General features: G+C 44.0%; 1 protein-coding gene across 1 annotated transcript; it reads right to left on the bottom strand.

Moving 5' to 3' along the window:
* Positions 1-11,317: 11,317 nt before the first annotated feature.
* lfng (LFNG O-fucosylpeptide 3-beta-N-acetylglucosaminyltransferase) lies at positions 11,318-19,138 on the bottom strand. The gene is made up of 8 exons (XM_028986522.1): positions 18,633-19,138; positions 14,536-14,584; positions 14,236-14,338; positions 13,807-13,960; positions 13,628-13,713; positions 13,367-13,532; positions 13,190-13,275; positions 11,318-12,842 (listed from the first exon to the last, which is right to left on the bottom strand). Exons 1-8 carry the CDS (start codon positions 19,026-19,028, stop codon positions 12,776-12,778), a joined length of 1,107 nt encoding a protein of 368 aa, XP_028842355.1. The 5' UTR covers positions 19,029-19,138; the 3' UTR covers positions 11,318-12,775.
* Between the last annotated feature and the right edge of the window lie 248 nt (positions 19,139-19,386).

Raw genomic sequence — 19,386 nt, 5'->3', positions numbered from 1 at the left:
TGATCTGTTATTTGTTAATAATTTTAAGTGTGCAGACATGCAACAAAATGGCTGATTAGGATCCAGATGAGCGCAGTTCCGCAGTGGAACAGCAGAGGGCAGCATCACACAAGTGATGCATGCACAAGTCCAGTTGGACTGGAGATCCTGCCATTGCTGGTTCTCATTGGCCAACACATGACCTCTTTAAATCTTCTAATATGTAAAACAAGTGTTGGATACAGATAGCACCGGTTGAGAGCACATTGCACTGGCTTTGTCTCCCAGTTTTAGTTTTTTGGACCTATTCATGATATAACCTCAATTGTATGCATAATTTAAAACATGTGGACAGAATGAACATGAGAAAGTAAAGCCTTTTAAGCTGATTTGGAGAGATTAAAAATATTTTCTGTCTGCAAAATCTTCAGATTTGAAGTAATCCGGAGGTTTAGCTTGCACTGCAACTATTTCATACACTTAACTGCAGACTGTGAAAAAAACTAAATGAAAGTTTTTAACCATGTCCATGGGTTCTTGCATTTGAAACACAGCAAAGCACACGGTGCACACAATAAAATGTGTCCTCTGCTTTTAACCATCACCCTTAGTGAGCAGTGTTTAGGAGTTATTCTCTGAAGTGCCTTGTCAACAGTTCTGTTGTCACTAAATGCAAGCTTTTTCAGTCTTGGATACTGTGATGTGGTTTCTGAAAGGACAGTGTTGAACTCCATACACAGAAATGTTTGATCCATGGCTTAATAAAGAGTCGCAACCAATTCCTTTAATTTCTGCACGGTTACTGTCACCTGCTGAAGGCCTTTCTAAAGCAGGAGCATTTGGAGGCTGTGACAGCTGAAGGAGAGAAAACAGCTTTTTCATATTAGTTTTGTCAATCGTGTGTCTTGTTTCATCAGTTTATAGTAGTGACTGAATAGTAATGGTAAAGAACTGTCTAATGTACCTGTTTGCACTGATCTCCACAGTCGACTCCTCAAATGTTGGCAGGTTGGTGTTAACACCAGCTCCCATTCAGTGAATTCAGAGCAGTCCTAATGTCATATTGTAATTTTCTATAAGTGGCAAGTGATGGACATGAAAGAGCAGGTGGTTCTACAGGTCCAATAGTCAGGTTGTCAGGCAAACTGCTGGAGCATTTTTCACCCTGTCTTGCCATAATGCACGTTCTGTGTCATATACTTTTGGGATCGTTGTTTGGGACGGTGTTTAGTGTATGTGGGATTTAAGGTTTAAAACAAAACTTAAAACCGTTGTCCTCCTAAATGGAAAAGGGCTGCAAATCGTTTTAGCCAACTTTCTATGCTGTTACTGTGCTCCTTTGGTATAAACCGTCTTATACCGTCTTATATGCAGTAAGAGGGGTCACACATATGCAGTTGTTGTTAGTTTGAGACCAGGCACCCCACGGTCAGTAGACATTGAGCCAGCTTGCCCTCTCTCCTCCAACTGCGCTGTGGGATGGCTTGTGGTGGAACTTGCTCTTACTCTTGCTCTTACCGCTCTGCTATTTGCAACACTGCTTTTTTAGCAGAATAGTCAGCACCACCCGGTTAATAGGAACTACATCTGCCTCTCGGTTACGTGCGTACTATGGCTCCACAAGTCTGTGAGCCAACGAGGCTCCGAGGCACAAAACATTAGACCACAAAACACACAATCTTGACTTTTGTTCTCAGATCATAATAACTGTGTTTACGCTCAGCATAGAAATTATGCTGCGTACAACAGTTAAATACTGTGGCAACACAACAAATCTCGTTTAAAAAGAAGTGGGCTGCCTGCTCTCACTCGATGGGAGTCAACTTAAAGCTCATGCTTTAATAATACTCAAAACAGGAAAAAGTCTTGTCAAGTCAACGAAAACGTAGAGACATTTTAGTCTAATTTTCATTTTGGACACCAAAAATTAGTCGATAATTTTACATGCTATATTTTGTTATAGTTATTATCACAGGACCAACATTTACGTCTCGTCTAGGCTCATCTTCATGAATTTCGTCATGAACTGTCCATCTATCAAGTCACCTCCTTTCCTCAATGCTAAACAAATTCCGTTCTGCTGACCTCTGCTTGTAAGTCATTTGTCTTACAACCAAACTGCATACACATGAATTCCTAAAATAATATGTCTGAACGTCTGTAAATTAAAAACACTGAATGATATGATATGGGTACATAAACATGTTGCATAAACTTGAAATTGCACTCAGGATATCTATTTTCACCATGAAGAGATGATTAAAAAGAATCTACCAGAGGAGGACGGCACATTACTGGACTATTTTAAGAGTTCTAACTTCCTCCAGCAGACAACGTGTGTGTGTGTGTGTGTGTGTGTGTATGTGGGGCACAGGCACATCACACTGCTGAGAAACGTGAGTGGAAGACGGAGAGAGAAAGCCTGCGTTGTGTTTGTGACCTGCCTCCCAGGGGTCAGAGTCACAATCAGGACAGAGGTCGGCCACTGAGCCCTTCCTGTAAGCCGCCAGGCAGCTGCTGTCTCTTGGAGGGTTGTGTTCTCTGTTTGTTTGTGTGTGTGTGTGTGTGTGTGTGTGTGTGTGTGTCATAGATCGAAAAACAAAGACGCCCCATTAGAAAGGGGGACCGACTGAGTCACTCATCCTGCTGGCCCTGTGGCTGACTGCAAAGAGCTAATAAACTGTCTTGCTTTCAGCCTGTCATCTGGAGGACCTACAGACGAGTCCTCTTCCTGTTCAGGGAAGTCGTACAGGATTATTTCAGGGCTGGGTGGAGGGAGCAGCTATTCTTACTGGTTTCTGGGGCCGAGCTAAAGCCTGCAGATACAAAAGCAAACATTCATGTTAAATAACAGAACGAGAGCACAAAAAAGCCAGTCTGCATTTACTGATGGTCTTATTTTCCCCCCATTTCAGGGGTCAGAGGAGCTGACGGGCAAGAAAAGACAAGGGGCGCTAATAACATTTCACACACATTCACTTCTCAGGAAATTCAATTAAGCCCCATTGTCGCCCATTAGGAATGCATTGCGAATGCACTGAGGTGGACGGTCGGAATCACAAATGGAGACAGCGCTGTGCCCCTCAGACCCCCGTCTGGGACTTCCTCACTGAAGGATACTGGGCGTGATGCCAGATACAGGCAAAGTGGCATTTGTCTTTTCTTCTCCTAACCCCTCTTTTGTTCCGTTCCATGAGTTGTCCGCACGTCTTCTGCTTCAGCTGCTCGAACCCCTGCACCTCACGATCTGTCACAGTAGCATGCGAAATGTCAAAAGGGCCTTTTTTCCCTTTTCCAAAGCCATCCTGACTGAAGTGTTTCTATAGTCTGAATGGGGCCTCAGAGATGGGGGCCTTTCCCAACAGATGTTGGGTGTTTTTGCTTTGTGACGTGCTTGTCGGAGAGGGAGGGGAGCGCGTTTGTTGCTCTCTGAGCAGCAGATGCCAGACGCCGGACGTCTGGCGGGTGTGACCAGCGCCATAGCAACAGAGGGGGTGTGTCCCTAGGCCAGCTGTAATCTAAGGTGCCTGTGCGCTCATTCCTTACACCTCAGCGGTCCCTAACAAGCCCACCTCTGAGCTGAAAGGGCCCAGCACTGTTGGCCCCTCCCCAGCCTTTCATTCCATCACTCTGCTGTTTTTTCAGGCACTCCTGTCCTCTCAGCCAAGTTAACTTCTTCGCCACACACACTTTGGATTCTCACTCATGTCTGTGCCACACAAAGGCTTCAAACAGCCTTAAGTGCCTTAAGCTCTGCCACGGACCCCCTTTCCAGAGGTAGACCCCAAATTATCACACAACACTGGACTTCAATGCACTGACATTCCGTGGGAGTTAACAACGGCCTCTGCATAATAGTCTTAACACCCAAACAGTATCATGTGGAATGAGTTTCACATTTGTATCCCCTGATCTCAGGTAGTTACAGGAAGCCAAAGAGTCTGAGACTACTTTCAGAATTGTTTTTAAAAGTCTGTGAGTGCTGAATTATCTCCCATGAAACATTTCACTGAATCAGTTATATTCATATGTGTACTGACAGACATCATGTTATTACATATTGCAATGGTGTCCAGCATCCAAAAAAAAGTTCACTTTTTCACCCAAAACATAAGAACATAAGAATGTTACAAATGAAATGAATCAAGTTGCCCCCCTAAGCTTTCTTGAAGGGTGTTTAGGTGTTAAGGGATAAGGTGTTTATGTGTTAATATAATTCCCTCTTACAAGGGAATTATATCATCTTTGCATTACATTCCTTGGTTTATGCAGCCCTGAAGGGGGCCCAGCATTTTACTGAGTGTCCTAGCTTCTTCTCCACATTGCCAATAGTGGTAAGGTCAATATACACATCAAGACCTGCTGTATCAGCAACGCCTTCTTCAAATTTAAACTGCACAAACGTCATTTATATAAAAATCTGAAATAATTATGGTCCTATAATTGAACCCTGGGGAACCTCACATGCACAACATGACATTTTTGCTCTAAGAATTATCCACAGCTCCCTGTCTATTAAGCAGTGTTTGATCAAGTCTGCAACAGTTCCATCTATGGCCCCCGCTTTTGAAGCTTCAGCTCAAATTTTATGTGGGACTACATTAAGGATCTTCTAGAAATCTAAATACATATAACTGTATGCCTATTTTTGATCCATTTGCTTCAAGCTGATTATAGCTGTGAACAGTGCTTCTGATAATCTTATCCCAGACTGGACTTAATGTCTTTACAGAATCTTTGCCAGTTTGCAGCTGACAACAATGTTTGCGTGTGGTTCTCTATTGATTTAGGTTAGTGAAAATGTTTCACTCCATCCATATGTCACATCTAAACTTACAGTACGTTGGTGGCCATTTGCATGTTAAACAATGGATCAGATAAGCATTGCTTTAAACTTGCTGACAGACAGAGGGATCACAGACAGTTGTGTGCTCTTGTGAGGCAATACAATTGTAATTATATGGTGCATGATCCCTATTGAAACCTGGTCCTGCATCACTCTCATACTCGGTCTAATGCTATTTACATCCTGCTTTGAATCCAATGCAAATGCTGTGTCTGAAAACATGCAAGAGCCACCAAAAAGCACACATTTCCTAACAATTTAGAGACTAATGTACTGTGCTAATGCCAGAGCTGAAGTTATTAGGTACAAGAGAAGGCAAGATGTGTACGATTTGTCAGATAAAAGCTTTTTTCCACTGACAAAAATGCTATTTTATTTTTACATGGGCAGAATTAGAATCTTTTCTAATTAAATTCCTGTCATTATGTCAAACAGGTCTCATGTAAATAAGTGCACTCGGGTCAAGACCTGGTGTCGGAACAATCAGTTTGGATTAGACAGACCCCACCACTTGTCTTTATAAAATGGCAGAACTCCATGCCTTATTTGGTGTAAAAAAAAAAAAGCCATGCAAGTCCCTTGACAGCTGGTGGTCTCTGTGGTTCCAGGCATCCCTGGAGTGTTGACATTTTTTGACAGTTTTCCGTGGCTTCAGTCCTTATACAAATTGGGATGACTACAGTCATGGCCAAAAGTTTTGAGAATGACACAAATACTCGTTTTCACAATGTTTGGATCAAGGTCCGGGGAGTATCCTGGCCATACACCAACATATTCAATGTTTTGTTCCCCACTTTGGCCTTATGGCACGGTGCTCCATCATTCTAGAAAAGGTATTGTTCTTCACCAAACTGTTCTTGGATGGTTGGGAGGAGGATGTTTTGGTACCATTCTTTATTCATGTATTTTTAGGCAAAATTGTGATTTGGATGAGAAGCAGACCCACACATGAATGGTCTCAGGATGCTTTACTGTTGGCACGCGACAGGACTGAATTTAGCCCTCTTCTCCTGACAATACTTTTTTCAGATGCCCTAAACAATCAGAAAGGGGCTTCATCAGAGAAAATGACTTTACCCCAGTCCTCAGCAGTCCAATCCCTGTAGTTTTTGCATAATATCAGTCTGTCCTTGATGTTTTTATTGGAGAGAAGTGACTTATTTGCTGCCCTTCTTGACACTAGGCCATCCACCAAAAGTCTTCGCCTCACTGTGTGTGCAGATGCCCTCACACCTGCCTGCTGCCATTTCTGAGCAAGCTCTGCACTGGTGGCCCCCCCGATCCTGCAGCTGAATCATCTTTAGGTGATGGTCCTGGCGCTTGCTGGACTTTCTTGGGAACCCTTTCTTCTAACTCAATCAGCATAACAGAATGATCTCCAGCCTTGTGTTCGTCAACACTCTCAATTGTGTTAATGACTGCACTGAGCAGCACCGAGCAGCTCCTTCAGTGGCAGGCTACTGCACCCACGATGTGGGAAGGAGAGGTTCAGAAGGTCTTTTCTTCCAACCGCTGTCAGACCTCACAGTTGGCCACACACACATAGACAAACAAACACTCACTGACACGCAAACACACACATCAAATACACCAAGGTGAACCCATTGTACATGTGTAGATTTCAATTGTACATTTGTAGATATATACATATACATATTTATTTTTGCTGCGTTCACCTCTGTCTTGCTGCTATTACCTCTGTTTCTATCCACTTTCTGCCATGACAAATGCACTTGTGGGACTAATAAAGGTTGATCTTATCTTATCGTAATGAGAGGATCACTGAAATGATCCACTCTGGAATGCAGTGAAAATGTTTTTGTGGGGGGGTTAAGTTCATTCATTAACATTCTGGAGTAGATTCAAATTGCCGTAATAAAAACAGAAGCAGCAAATTTTGTGAAAACCCGTATTTGACTTTACAGTTCCATTACAACAATGAACTCAACAAGTTTTCTTTATTTGAGATCTGGAGTTAATAAACTTAATTAAAAAACACTGCCATTTAGTCATTCTGGAATTCTCTTGTTTTCCATGAAAAAGCATGACATGATTTCAAACAGAAAACAGAAAAAAAAGCAAAAGTGACAGATCTGCATTAGACAGATCAATGCAGCATTCTATTGGTGCACAACACTATATGCTGCGGATTGTAGACCTCTACCTTTAGTCAGATAATCCTTTAAAGCCATTTCCATCTATCAGTTTTTGATATGGGTAAAATTTTGCTTAGACAGAAGTTTTCATCAAATGTTTTATGTTATATTCTGTCTAAACTTAGAACATTTCAAAATTAATCGAAACTTTGGAATGGCAGCGTACGTCATTTTGATTTCATAAAGAATAAGCCTTATTTGGAACGATTATGTCTCAATGTGTTAATGGACCACTGGGAAGGACATACAATAAGACCCCCTGGAATCTGGACTTAATTGGAAAGTATATCTTTCTTTGGCTTTTTCGGGGCTACAACATCCACCCTCCACAATAGGACCAATTTCCATTAATGTGAAGCCCATGTACCCTGATGTTATCTGATATGTGGATTTAAGATAGTCTCATATGGGATCAGTTGCGGAGGGGCACGTCGAATTTGCCTGGGCAGCTGTAATCCTGCCGACAGCAGTGCTTATTAATTGGAGATTCTTCAGCTCCCCTGTGGAGAGCAGGGTTGGCAGATTGGCAGTCAATGTTGTCACCGCAACACTGATCTGTTGGCAGCTTAAAGCTCTATGATAACGAGACTAGAGTGCCACACAATTGGAGCTGGAGTCATTTCTGGCCCATAACATGAACTTTTGCTAAAGTTTGTTGAGATACATTAAGGATAAATTATGTCAGATTACTAAACTAACCCCACAACTGATGGGATCCAACAATGAAATGTTGTCTAAAAATTAGAATCCATTGTGGCTTTGATGACTCTTATCAGTTACGTTATTACACTGCATCAGCAGCACAACAGTGGGGGACAGGAAGTCCCACCTCGGCAGCTGTCCATGGACGCCTTATCAGCAGGAACCAGACCCAACCAAAGCCTTTAGCTCTGATCCATATCTCACCCAGCAGTGTGTCAACACCAACGCCCTGCCCCAAACCTCTTCATCTCTCTGTGCAGCTCCACCGGTTGCACGTATTGTCAGTGATATGGTTTGTTTTTTAAAATTAGTGCCCTTTCTATGCCATTTTCTCATACATACATGCAGTAGATTTATTTTAAATATGTTCAGTGTTGATGGAATGTATGTGTAATGGGTGCAGTTGAATTTATGTTCTGGAAATTTTAGGACATGAATATTACCATATAATTTTTTTCAGAAATTTGTATGTCAAAGGTTCCCAACCTGAGAACAGCTGCAGATACAGATAGCCATCTGCCTCTGTTCAGCACTGGATTACACTGGGATGTTCATGTCAGGCCACAGTTCTTGTACAGTGTGCGCTACATCCATGAAATGTTGGCATATTGGTATATTGAGGCCACTGAAAAGTCCAGTGATTTGTTATTCTGCAGAAGTTCACGGCGTTCTACACAGGTATCAGCAGATGACTTGTAAAGACCAAGTAGATTCTTGGAGGCTAACTTTGTTACGTGTTTGGTCCAATGGTTAAAAGTGTATAGGTTAATAGTCATGAAGGGTCATGATGGATGAGGCATAGGTAAATCACTAAAACAGACTGGTCTATGGCCATGCAAAGCTTCATAAGTGAGAAGAATAATCTTGAAATCAATATGGTATATGTGGTATTACAGGAGTAATGTGTGCTTACTTTCTTGTGGGAAATTTCCTAACCCTAGCAATATATAGGTGGAATGTTTTGAATGTTACAGTCAAACAACAGATGAGTGTCTAAGAGCAAAGAAAGTGTAAATTATGTTCAGAAATGTTTCACCTAAATAAGGTTTTAGTTCCTTAAGTAATTAAACAGGTAGAGTGTGAAGGACACTGGTTGATAGCTGAGGAGACGAAGGAATTACATTTAGACAGCATATTCAGGGAATAGGAATCAAATGTTGTTAAATTAAGTTTTCAGTAAAGTATGTGTTGTTATCATCATCGTAAGGAGATAGACAGTCAGCATGATCTATTACATTCAGAATAATCAATGAAAGTGCAGCTCCTTGTTCTCTTCGATCAAGGAAAATAGATATGCAGATTGTTGAAGGAAAGACTTTTACAAATTCATGTAGTCTGATCCCAACATAAACTAGTATATAGAATAAGTCGGTTTTACCAACATTTGTTTAGACAGGCGGATCTCTAACCTACCACCTTCTAAAAGGTATAGCCTCCAAAAAAATATTTTGCTCTCTACCATTAAGCACCACAGTTATGCATTAAAATCATTTTAGGATAGGCCTATTTAACACAGGGGTTGATATTATTCCTACTATGAATATTCTTTATTGTTTGCTGACATCCACTGTCAATACTGCAGAAAAACATAGTAAAGATGTTAATTCTACTATAGTGAGAATATTAAGAACCATACTGTGTTTAAACATGTAGTAGCTATTAATTATAAATATTAACACCATTACGTGTACCACAGTCCCATACCACGTGTACCACAGTTTAAGAACCATGTGTTTAGACCCATCAACTTGTAATATTTAGTTGATGAACTTTACTGCTCTTGTGTTTTTGCTCACTGCAATACACTTATTAGACAGCATCTATTATCACATCTTCTGAAGTTACTCACATAGTCTTTGACCAATGATAACAAGAGGACTTTTTTGAGGACTCTTTATATTTGACTTGTTCTTTTCTTCCTATACATAGAGCTTACTCATTGCAACTGGTCACTTGGCTTGGTCGCTGCAACTGTATTTTATTCCTGTGTTTGTCAATGTTAAATGTTTCATTGATTTATAACCATTTTGCTTCTCTCCTACTGTCCATTCTCAGTCAGACAGACACTGTGTGGTCCGGCTCGGTCATAAATAGTATTGTAGAGACAGTCACAACAAAGGCACAGGCGTAATTACAGGCGTGTGCCCACGCCATGTATGAGAACGGAAACGTGCGGCGTTTTCCAAACAGCTGGCTCTCCGCTTTGGCTTTCAGAGGCTGCAGTTTGGTCCACCAGGCCCAGTCTCAGATGTACCCACACAGCTCCCCCACATGAAGGCCGGATAAGCTCCCGGTGAAAGACAAACTAACGTTTTGAGCAGGTCTGAGGAAGCCCTTCCATTTGATTATGGATACCAAATTTGCATTCAAAGCAAAAATGCAAATGTTGTCAGTGGGTGTGAGCTAGAGTGACACTGCTCTTGCTCAAACATTTCCAAGTCATTTCTTCAAAGACCTCCCCTCTAAACTTTAGAGGTGTTCTTCGTCAAGCTTTGAAACCAGTCACTGTCTAATCTTAGAATTTACATTTACGTTTACATTTAGAATGTAATGGCAGGAGAATAGAATGGCAGGAGGAACTGTTGATCGGGTTCTGGAATTTTCATTTAGCTTTGAAAGCCCAGTTATGTGTGTGAGACAGACTGCCTGACAGAGAGAGAACTTGTGAAACCACAAAAAAACATAATCATAGGCTTGGGTCGCAGCAAAGAGGGAAACATACATCAAAATGCCTGTGATTTCCATGCAAAACTCTGTTCTAAACCCAGCTACACGTCTAACATAGGGTTTGGGATCGACATGACAAGCTTCTCTAGGTACTACTGACGGTAATCCCACCTCTCTCTCTGTCTTCATCTGTTTCTGAGCCTGAAACCAGAAGAATGCCAAAAGCCCCTCTTTGGACAACTGCTCATGGGAAAGTGTGGAGAAATGGCTTAAGAACATAAACTGTCATGCAGTTCAATAACTAAGTCACGGATGTGTCCTAATAAAAAATCTTATTTTTTTTGTTTTGGTAAGTAACCAAATCCGTTTTTGATCTGGATTTGGCCAAAACAAGGGGTTTATGAAAAATAACAGATCCGGTACAGAGAAAATGAATTTCTGCAAACCCCCAGCATTGGAATTTGGGGACATTTGGGGTGGGATCTGCTATAAAAACACCATGTTTGTTACTGTACTTAAGAGCTTGTATGATGGTTTAACATCGTCAATTTAATTATCTTTTGATGCGTTTATAAACTTGTTAGGAATGACGTTGCCAGGTTGGAGGAGAGAAGTGCGTTTGTGCCTGCAGCAGCGCTTCTGCCTTCATGCAAAATCCCCACCATTAGAACAGTATCCTTTCCCACACCCGGCGCTGAGAGAATAATAAACAGGGCCCGTTCTGTAAAGTGTGCTCCATTAGCAGAGCAATTTACACCCTGGGCTTCAGCCAACATCTGCAAACCATGGGGGTAGAATTTGTTTTCTCTAAATGGCTCAACACAACCACAACATCGCAAACAATGTCTTAGCCATCAGACCGTAAGTTTGAAGATTTTTTTTTATTTTTGGCTTGTCTTAAGTAGAATGTGTGCTGTTATGAATGTATAAATAAGGCATTGAAAAAAAAGCAAAGGAGCTCACAGACTGTTTCTCAGTGATTATGCTGCTTTATTTCCAAAAGCAAAATGGTTTTGGTACCACAGGGATTCCCACAGTAACAACGCCAGGGTCACAATCCCTGAGAGGAGCACATTGGAGATAAAGGATCCAGATACTGGAGTTTAACTTGCAGCTAACGGCACAAATTCTGAGCAGTACACAAAATAAAGTCGGCCGAAAGGTCCGATCAATCAAATCCATATTCAGTCTAAATATCAATTTACAGATACATTTTTTCATACAAGGCACATTAAATAAGTACTGCTTCAGATTAACATTGTACATGTACAACCCAACATGGGTCGGGGACACAGATGGAGACACACTCTGCATCCAGTGTCACCAGTGTTGCTCTTGTAAAGCCCTCAATGAAACCGTTCTACCTGTTTACAGCAAGTACATAAAGAAAATGCTTACAGCCAAAATGCTTTTTTAAGATACTTCACAAGAGCAAAAACCAGTTCAAATCAAGCTGTGCAATTTTCATTAAAGTCTTTGAAAAGCAGTGGAAGTACATCATATTAATTATCTACCAAGATTGTTTCAAATGCACTTCAACTGCATTAAATAACATCTAAACATCTAAGGATGGGAAGTTATGTTTGCCAATTTCGGCACAGCTTTTAGATATAAGAGGGTAATTACAGCTAAAAATGGGGGAAAGTGCATTTAATTTCAACATACCACAGATTTTTGAGAACCTGAGAGTACATTTACAAATCTGCCCATAGCTCAATCAATTAAAAATAAACATTAGCAATAACATTGTTTCCCCCCCAAAAAAACAAACAAAAAAAAAACACTTCACATCAATCAGTATATCCGGAGTCTTTTGAAGTCTTTTGATATCAAAACAAAAATAGAACTGAAAGTAGAGAACCAAATATTATAACCTTCCCCCAAAATATTCCACTCAATCAATTTCAGATTTTAAATGGAAAAAAAAAAAAAAAAAAAAAACATTGGACAGTCCTGAGTAAATTCATTACAAAATAAAAAAAATTACCTAATGATCATTAAAACAATTCCATGTAATTTTCAAGAAGAAAACTACATGGAATCACAATAAAAGGAAATAAGCAGGTAAAGCTAGCAGTAGGCTGGGATATATTAATATACATTCTATGAGAATTGCAAATACAAAACAAGCAATATTTAGGACCAAAAGCACAATTGATTGCCTGCAAAGCTTTGACGCTGAAGCTCCTTTGCGCAGGGCACCTGCCCTCCTCTGACCACAGGGGCTGTAGAGGAAGCCCAGGCTCCAGCCAGGAAGGAAATGTCTAAACGGTGGGCCGCACAGCAGCCCTGATAAATCGCAACAGGCCACGGGTCACTGTGACAAAAACACAGCAGCCTCGCGGCCCAATACCACACGGGTCCCCCCTGCCTTTCAGATACCGAGGCAGACTGGGACGGGGATACCAAGAATGGAGCCGGTCGCCTACAAGGCAACCTGAGGAGGACACCAGGGGGTGTCTGGGTACAGCAAACAGTGCACAGACTTAAACCTGAGGGACAAAGAAAGGAAAGAGTGTGACAGTGGCCATTGTAAAAACTGGATTTGATAGTTACTTAACTACTACTGATTCTACGATAATTCTCTATTCATTTTTCCATGTGAAACTCTAGCATAACTTTCAGGGGAATTAAAGTTTGGGTGGAAGTAGCCTAGTGAGTAAAACACTCTCCTATGAACCAGAAGATCAGAAAGTCACAGGTTATAAACCCCACTTACTAAAATTGGGTCCCTGAGCAAGACAAGGGGACAATCCCTGTAGCCGCTAATAGTAAATCTCTCTGGATAATGATGTCTGCTAAGTGCCATAAGTGTAAACGTAAAAGCTAATTCTCTCACCTGGATGGGTCCTCCTCAACTGGAAAAGCTCCTTTCAGGTTGATGATATTCCTCTTGTTCTCAAACATTCCATAACTCAGTGTGACCTGCAGGCGAGGAACCAAGCACAAACTTAAGTAAAAATCTACACCACAGCTTTCTTGTGCCAAAAGTCATCCAAACATGCAAAGTACTCACCTGTTTGTGTATTTCTGTTCTGGACACTTGTTGTAGGTTCTCTAGGTGAGAGTGAAAGAGGTTGCTCCTGGTCAGAGGAACCCCAAGCACAGACTCGATAATATAACCAATGGTGCAGTCATCAGGGAGACGGATCTTTTCTGCAGTGTTCATGAAGTGGCCACCACTGGTGAGAAGGAAGAAGACCCTTAGCTACTAAAGCCTGGATTTGAACATCAACGTTTAATTTATCTATAACATTGCCCAATAAGGTTGTCTTACCTTGCCCATGGGCTCATCTTCAAAGCCAAACCACGGCTCACACAGAAACCAGCACCTCCAGTAGCAAACCAGAAATGTACAGGCCTCTGAAATAACACAGAATTCTCCGATGAGACTTTTATTACAATATAACAACCTGTCACTGTCATGACTTGGGTGAACGTCTAGGCTTAACTCACCATTTTGTTGTCACCAAGCCTCTCAGTGGCCTCAATGGGCCTGTCCAGGCTGGGCTTCCCAATGTACATGTCCTGGGTGTGAGGGTAGTGGGACAGAAGCTTCACCAGAGCATTCACATTCACGTAATTATCATCGTCCACGTGGCAGAACCACCTACGAGAGGAAGAAAAGAGTGAACATTCGAGGAATTGTGCAAATGAGAAGTCCATGAGCTAATCACTCATTAACAGATAAAGGCAGATTACACCTAATAAACCCTATACAAAATGAACATTTGGAAAATATCAAAAATTGGATCTGATATCGACAGAGATTACCTCCATTTTGTTTTATAGCTGTTAGCATGAATGCTTTCCACGCCAAACATCTCAATCTAGAGGGTCGCTTAATCTAAGATTAGGTTTAAAGATTAGTTACGTGGCACTTACTTCTTCCCTGACTCGATGAACTTGTCGTACTCCACAGCCATCTTGCAGGACAGGGCTTGGCGACTGTGGGCTGCTGAGCAGTTGGTGTTGATGGCGTGGCTCCCTGCAGAAACAACATGAGGTACTCAACATTCATCTTCGATTCAACTAAAAATCCATGCCCATGGCAAGAGAGCCATCCCCAAACTCCTTAATAGCATCTGCTAGAGCTAGCCCAAGGAGCTTAGCGCGAGACTGTTCATGGGGATTAAATGGACTGCTCCGCAAAGATGTGTGAAGTCCACAAAAACGGAAACTTACCAACTTTTTTCTTCAGCTCTTCGTCCTCTCCATCAGTGAAGATGTATGTCTGAGGAACAAAGAGAAAAGGCAGATCAGACATCTCTTTCACAGACTTTAGACATGTTACGCCATCAGTTTAACGGATGCTGTATTCTGATTCGAACACAAAAAGCTTCGGACGTCTTTTGTGCGCCAGAGAGCTCGTTTAGTCTGATTAAAAAAAAACTTGAGTTAAACAAGCCAATGGGGCTCCGGCTGAATAAAGGCCTCTTGTGCCGCCTTTCAAACTCGCCATGGCAACTGCTCTGGCACCCTCAAAGCATCTCCCCGAAAACAGAACAAAGACTGAGGCGGACAGCCCCACCCCACCTCCCCAACCACCAATCCTGTAAACTCTCTCAAACTCGGGGTGTTGAATGGGACGCGGAGAACCACAGCAATGACGTTTTATGAATAGAAGCGCCACTCGGCACCATCCACCCCTCCGGCCAGGGACGTGCCGGGGCGAGAGACACAAAGGGGTACAGAGGCCTACTGGTTAACTTAACAGTAGAGCCGGGGATGGAGGGGGTGGCTGGGTTCAACCCAACTACACACCTCCACCCCCCAAGCGCGGACACACTTAAATAATAGGGCCGGGGATTAGGGGGTCCTTTGTGATAGATAAGACCGAGCAGGTGCGAGGCTGCACTCTACAGCAGAACAGTTTAAAAGGGCCGATTCACCCCCCATCCCAAAAAAAAAAAAAAAAAAAAAAAACCCACACACACGACAATCAGATGCCGGGCCGACAGGCCCCACTCACTTCTCTGTTTCAACTCAGGTGAGAAGACACCTGTCGCACGTTGCTTTGTCGCAGCCACGTGTCTTAACATGTTGCAACCGGTGCACAAACACACGCGCTCTATTTAATGGCGGCCAACACACTCTCCCCCAACTGAACTGTTTTACTGCCGAAAAACGGCCTCGCTTGTGATCCGTATCTTAACAGAGGTTTGTAAGGTTTATAGACCTAAAACACACACACACAAAGCCGGTGCTTTATTCCTATTACCTTGAAGGCTGCCCGGCCTGATTGGTTTGCCGAACGGACTCCCAGCAGATGTTTTTTTAATGTACGGGGCCCCCGGCGCCGTGTTTGTTTAGAGAGGCAGGCGGTTGGGGTTGGTAAAGGGATCAGACGGCATTAAAAAAAAAAAAAAAAAAAAAAAAAAAAAGGCTGAATGGACGACCTAATCAGAGCCGGTGGTGGCTGCCAGGGCGCCAGCGGGCACAGACAGAGCGCAGGAAGGTGAAGCGAGAGAAAACGCGCTGCTGATTAGTAAATTGAAATCTGTGTGTGGTCATTTGGTCCCACTTTACCCCCCCAGCACCCCCTTCAGCATAACAATGAGGTGTCCTTTCATGCGGCCTGAAGGCCTCCGCCGGGTACATTTTAAATATGTTTGCAGTGCACATTTGCATACAGCTGCAGTAGTTAACTAAAGAGACCCCCCCCACCCCCCCGAGGGTGCCTCTCATCCTCACCCTCAGCCAAACAATCTATCAAAAGGAGACTTTAACCACGTCAACGAAGCCGCAGAGAATGAGTCCTAAACCACTTTTTTTTTTTTTTATATGAATGTACGTTTTACACATGAAAGGCTGGGGAAGGGGTTTGTGGTGTGATGCGGTTTTTACAGCGGGGCCGCAGATAACCGGTAGGGCCGAGAGGAGAGGTGACGCAGGACGGTTGAAGCTCGCCGATGCCTGGGCCCGGACGGCTGTCTCCAGCTCCCCAGGAAGGAAAAGGGACGACCCCACCCTCCCCACCCCGGCCACCTTCCATCCAGAGCGCTAAACTCCCCTCTCTCTCCCCGCCAGCACCGCTCAACCTTATTCGGTCACTTACAGCCTGCGGTGTCGCACATGGAATAAGTTCTGGAAAAGGAGACAAACGAGTTCGTAGGAGATTTACGGCCTGTAATGGATCAGCTACCAGGGGCCTTGTAAATGTGCAGTTGTTACGAGGGTCTGCAAGTCGTGGTCGCTACGGTCAGCGCAGTGTAACAGGACACCGGATGCTGCCGCCGTTCCCCCATTGTCCAGCAGATCTTCGCTGCCGGGGAGGCAGCTGCATTGTTCCAGAAGGGAAATTAGCAGAAACGCCGGAAGCCGGGGACCGCCAGCAGCCATACCAGAATAACACCGATGTGTGGAACTTCTAACAAGTTTGTCTTGGTTTAATATGGTCATTGCTTCAAATATTGGCCAAATCCTTTATTACATATTAATACTACATAATTCATTTTTTTTTTTGACAATGTTAAACATTAGTATACCGCAATAAAATTCCCCATTTAGGGACTTTTTTAAAATTAATTAGTGAGAAATGTGAATGACTGGAACTACTTGGATTTTGTTTTTATTTACATTATCAACCTTTTTTCCTCTTTCCTGTCCGACCAGCAAGAACTTGGTTCTCTACCAGTCACCAGGTTCCTTAAACCACTGGCTTACTAAATACTTAGTGTTTTATGAACTTTGTATACATGTGTATACATATTTTTTAGATAATATACAAGAGACTTTGTTAAATGTAACATCTGACCTCGAGAAGTTGTACTAATCACTGCGGGCAGTTTTCCCACAAAATAACTTTTTCCCACGCACACCCGTCCGCTGGAGCCCAGATCAGCTCTGCTCGGTCTGTTTACGTGTAAACATCCCCCGAGCACGAGCTACACTTCACCTGGAACATAAAGGTGTGTGTGTGTGTGTGTTTGTGTGGGTCACCATGAATACCACAGGCATAAATGGGGGACCGCGTCACACACTTCCTTCACCTGCATGCGCACCATTGCCGTTCACATGACGAAGGTAAACCAACGGTCTAAACAAGTCCACGGTTCCCGGCAGCTCTGGCCCAGGTCCAGACGGCGTCTCTACAATTAAAGGGGCTTTTCTGCACTCGGGTGTCCCTGGTTTAAATGGGCAGGAGGTGAGGCCTTTGTTCTCGGTCTCTGGGCCACCTGGCCTGGTAAACTCTTGCCAAAGCGCTCAGGCAACTCGGTGGGAACCTGAAAGCCGTGTAGCAACCTGGGAGTCAGATGCTGGTTAAGCCCGGATGACGGGGCATGAGCGGGGACAGTCTCCATAGCAACCAATGTGAAGATGCACAAAGGGACCAGGGTCTGTTGCTAAGGCCAAGGATGCTACATTCAAATTAAAATCGAGCCAGCAGCACAGCACTGTCCCTCTAAAGAACTCGGGACTGGCACAAACAACAAAAAAAAAGGGGGCCGTGATTGTGCCCGAGGCAAATTAACATGACTTTTTATTAAGAAGTATGCGTGACGACTCGAGGTGGTGGGTAAAATCACTTTGACTGCTCTGGGTTTCTGCCTGAGATGGCTTTTGTGAGGGGGCTGTTTAAAAAAAAAAAAAAAAAAGTTCCATTTTTCACAGGGTCCACGTCTTCAGACACTGCGACACTCAGCATGCACTTCGAGAAGTGAAAAGAAAAAAAAAAAAAAAAAAAAAACTCCCTTTCACATTGTCCTCGTCACCGAAGCTCCTTAATGAAGCTTTTCCCACCGCCCGGGCTGCTTGACCCAAACGCGGCTCCGGCTTCCCCTGGTTCCCATGGAGAACTGGAGACAAGGGGCTGGGAAAAAGCTTTTCTTTGGCCTTCAAGAAAGGCGCTTTGTTCGGCCTGGAACGGGACAGCTCTGAGGCCGCAACTGTGATGCATCCACGGCACCAGCTCTTTCACTGGGACGCCCCGAACAATGGGGCAGGAAGGGTGTTGGAAGAGAGGGGAAAAAAATAAAGTGTCCCAAAAACTGGGACTTAAATCTGTCAGATGGAAGGGGGGGGGGGAAAGGGGGGTTCCTTCAGAAACTAGATTTTAGCGGCTTGCCAGCATCACATTCCCAGTGTGTGAAGCAAAGCAAGGATCCATATTTCAGGAGCTGGTGCTTGTAGCACCCACAAAAGAAGCTAAATCCCTGGGGAGATTTCAGACGCGCCCATTCTTCCCACCAACAATAACGAACGCACGTTCTGATAATACCAAGCAGATGTTGGCCCAACAAAGAAACGTGACAGATGCTGAAAGGTCAAAGGTCGCCTACCTGTCGCGTGTTCCTCGAAATCCACGTCTCCAGCAGCAGGTCCAGCCTGGACCTGTGGAACTTCTTGGTGGTTTTCACGGCGATGAAGACGTCGTCGGCGCCGATGTCTTCGGCGGGCGGCTCGTCGGCGGCCGCGGGGGACGCGTTCGGCGTCTCCACGGCGCGCCGGGAGCGCGCCAGCTTGGAGAAGTAGGCGGAGAAGCCCCGCGACTGGTCGGGGGACGCGTCGCGGAGGCTCTGCAGCGAGCGCATCCCCACCTCGCTGCCGTGCTGCGCGCCGTCCGCCCGCGTCCTGTGCAGCTGCGCGACGAGCAGCAGCAGCAGCAGCAGCGCCAGGCAGCCGACGGCGGCTCCCGCCACCGCGGCCTGCGTCCTCCTGCCGGAGCTTTTCAACATTCTGGCGCGCTTAAAGTACGGCAGCAGAGGGAAGAACGGAAATAAACGCGCGCCGCATCTACTCGAAAACAACGCTAATAAACTTTTATATCGACCTGCCCGCTGACAGCGCTGAGACTACACTGCCGGCTTCCAGCGGGAGAGGGGCTTTTATAAACTACCACCGCGTGGGCCGCGTCACGTGGGGGCTCGCCCCACCCCTCAGAGGCAAAGATGGGCGGAGTCACAATCTGGGAGCCGCCCATAGGCGAAGGGGTCGTGTGCTCCACTAGACCCAGCCAATGCCAGTTTCTCTGTAAGGAAAATGAAGCCATTTACACTTACATTTACAGCATTTACCAGACGCCCTTATCCAGAG

This window comes from Denticeps clupeoides, chromosome 7, assembly GCF_900700375.1.
Source record: "Denticeps clupeoides chromosome 7, fDenClu1.1, whole genome shotgun sequence".
In the NCBI taxonomy this organism is placed as follows: Eukaryota; Metazoa; Chordata; class Actinopteri; order Clupeiformes; family Denticipitidae; genus Denticeps; species Denticeps clupeoides.
The sequence above is the reverse complement of the archived record's forward strand: the minus strand, read 5'-3'. Positions and strand labels throughout refer to the sequence as shown.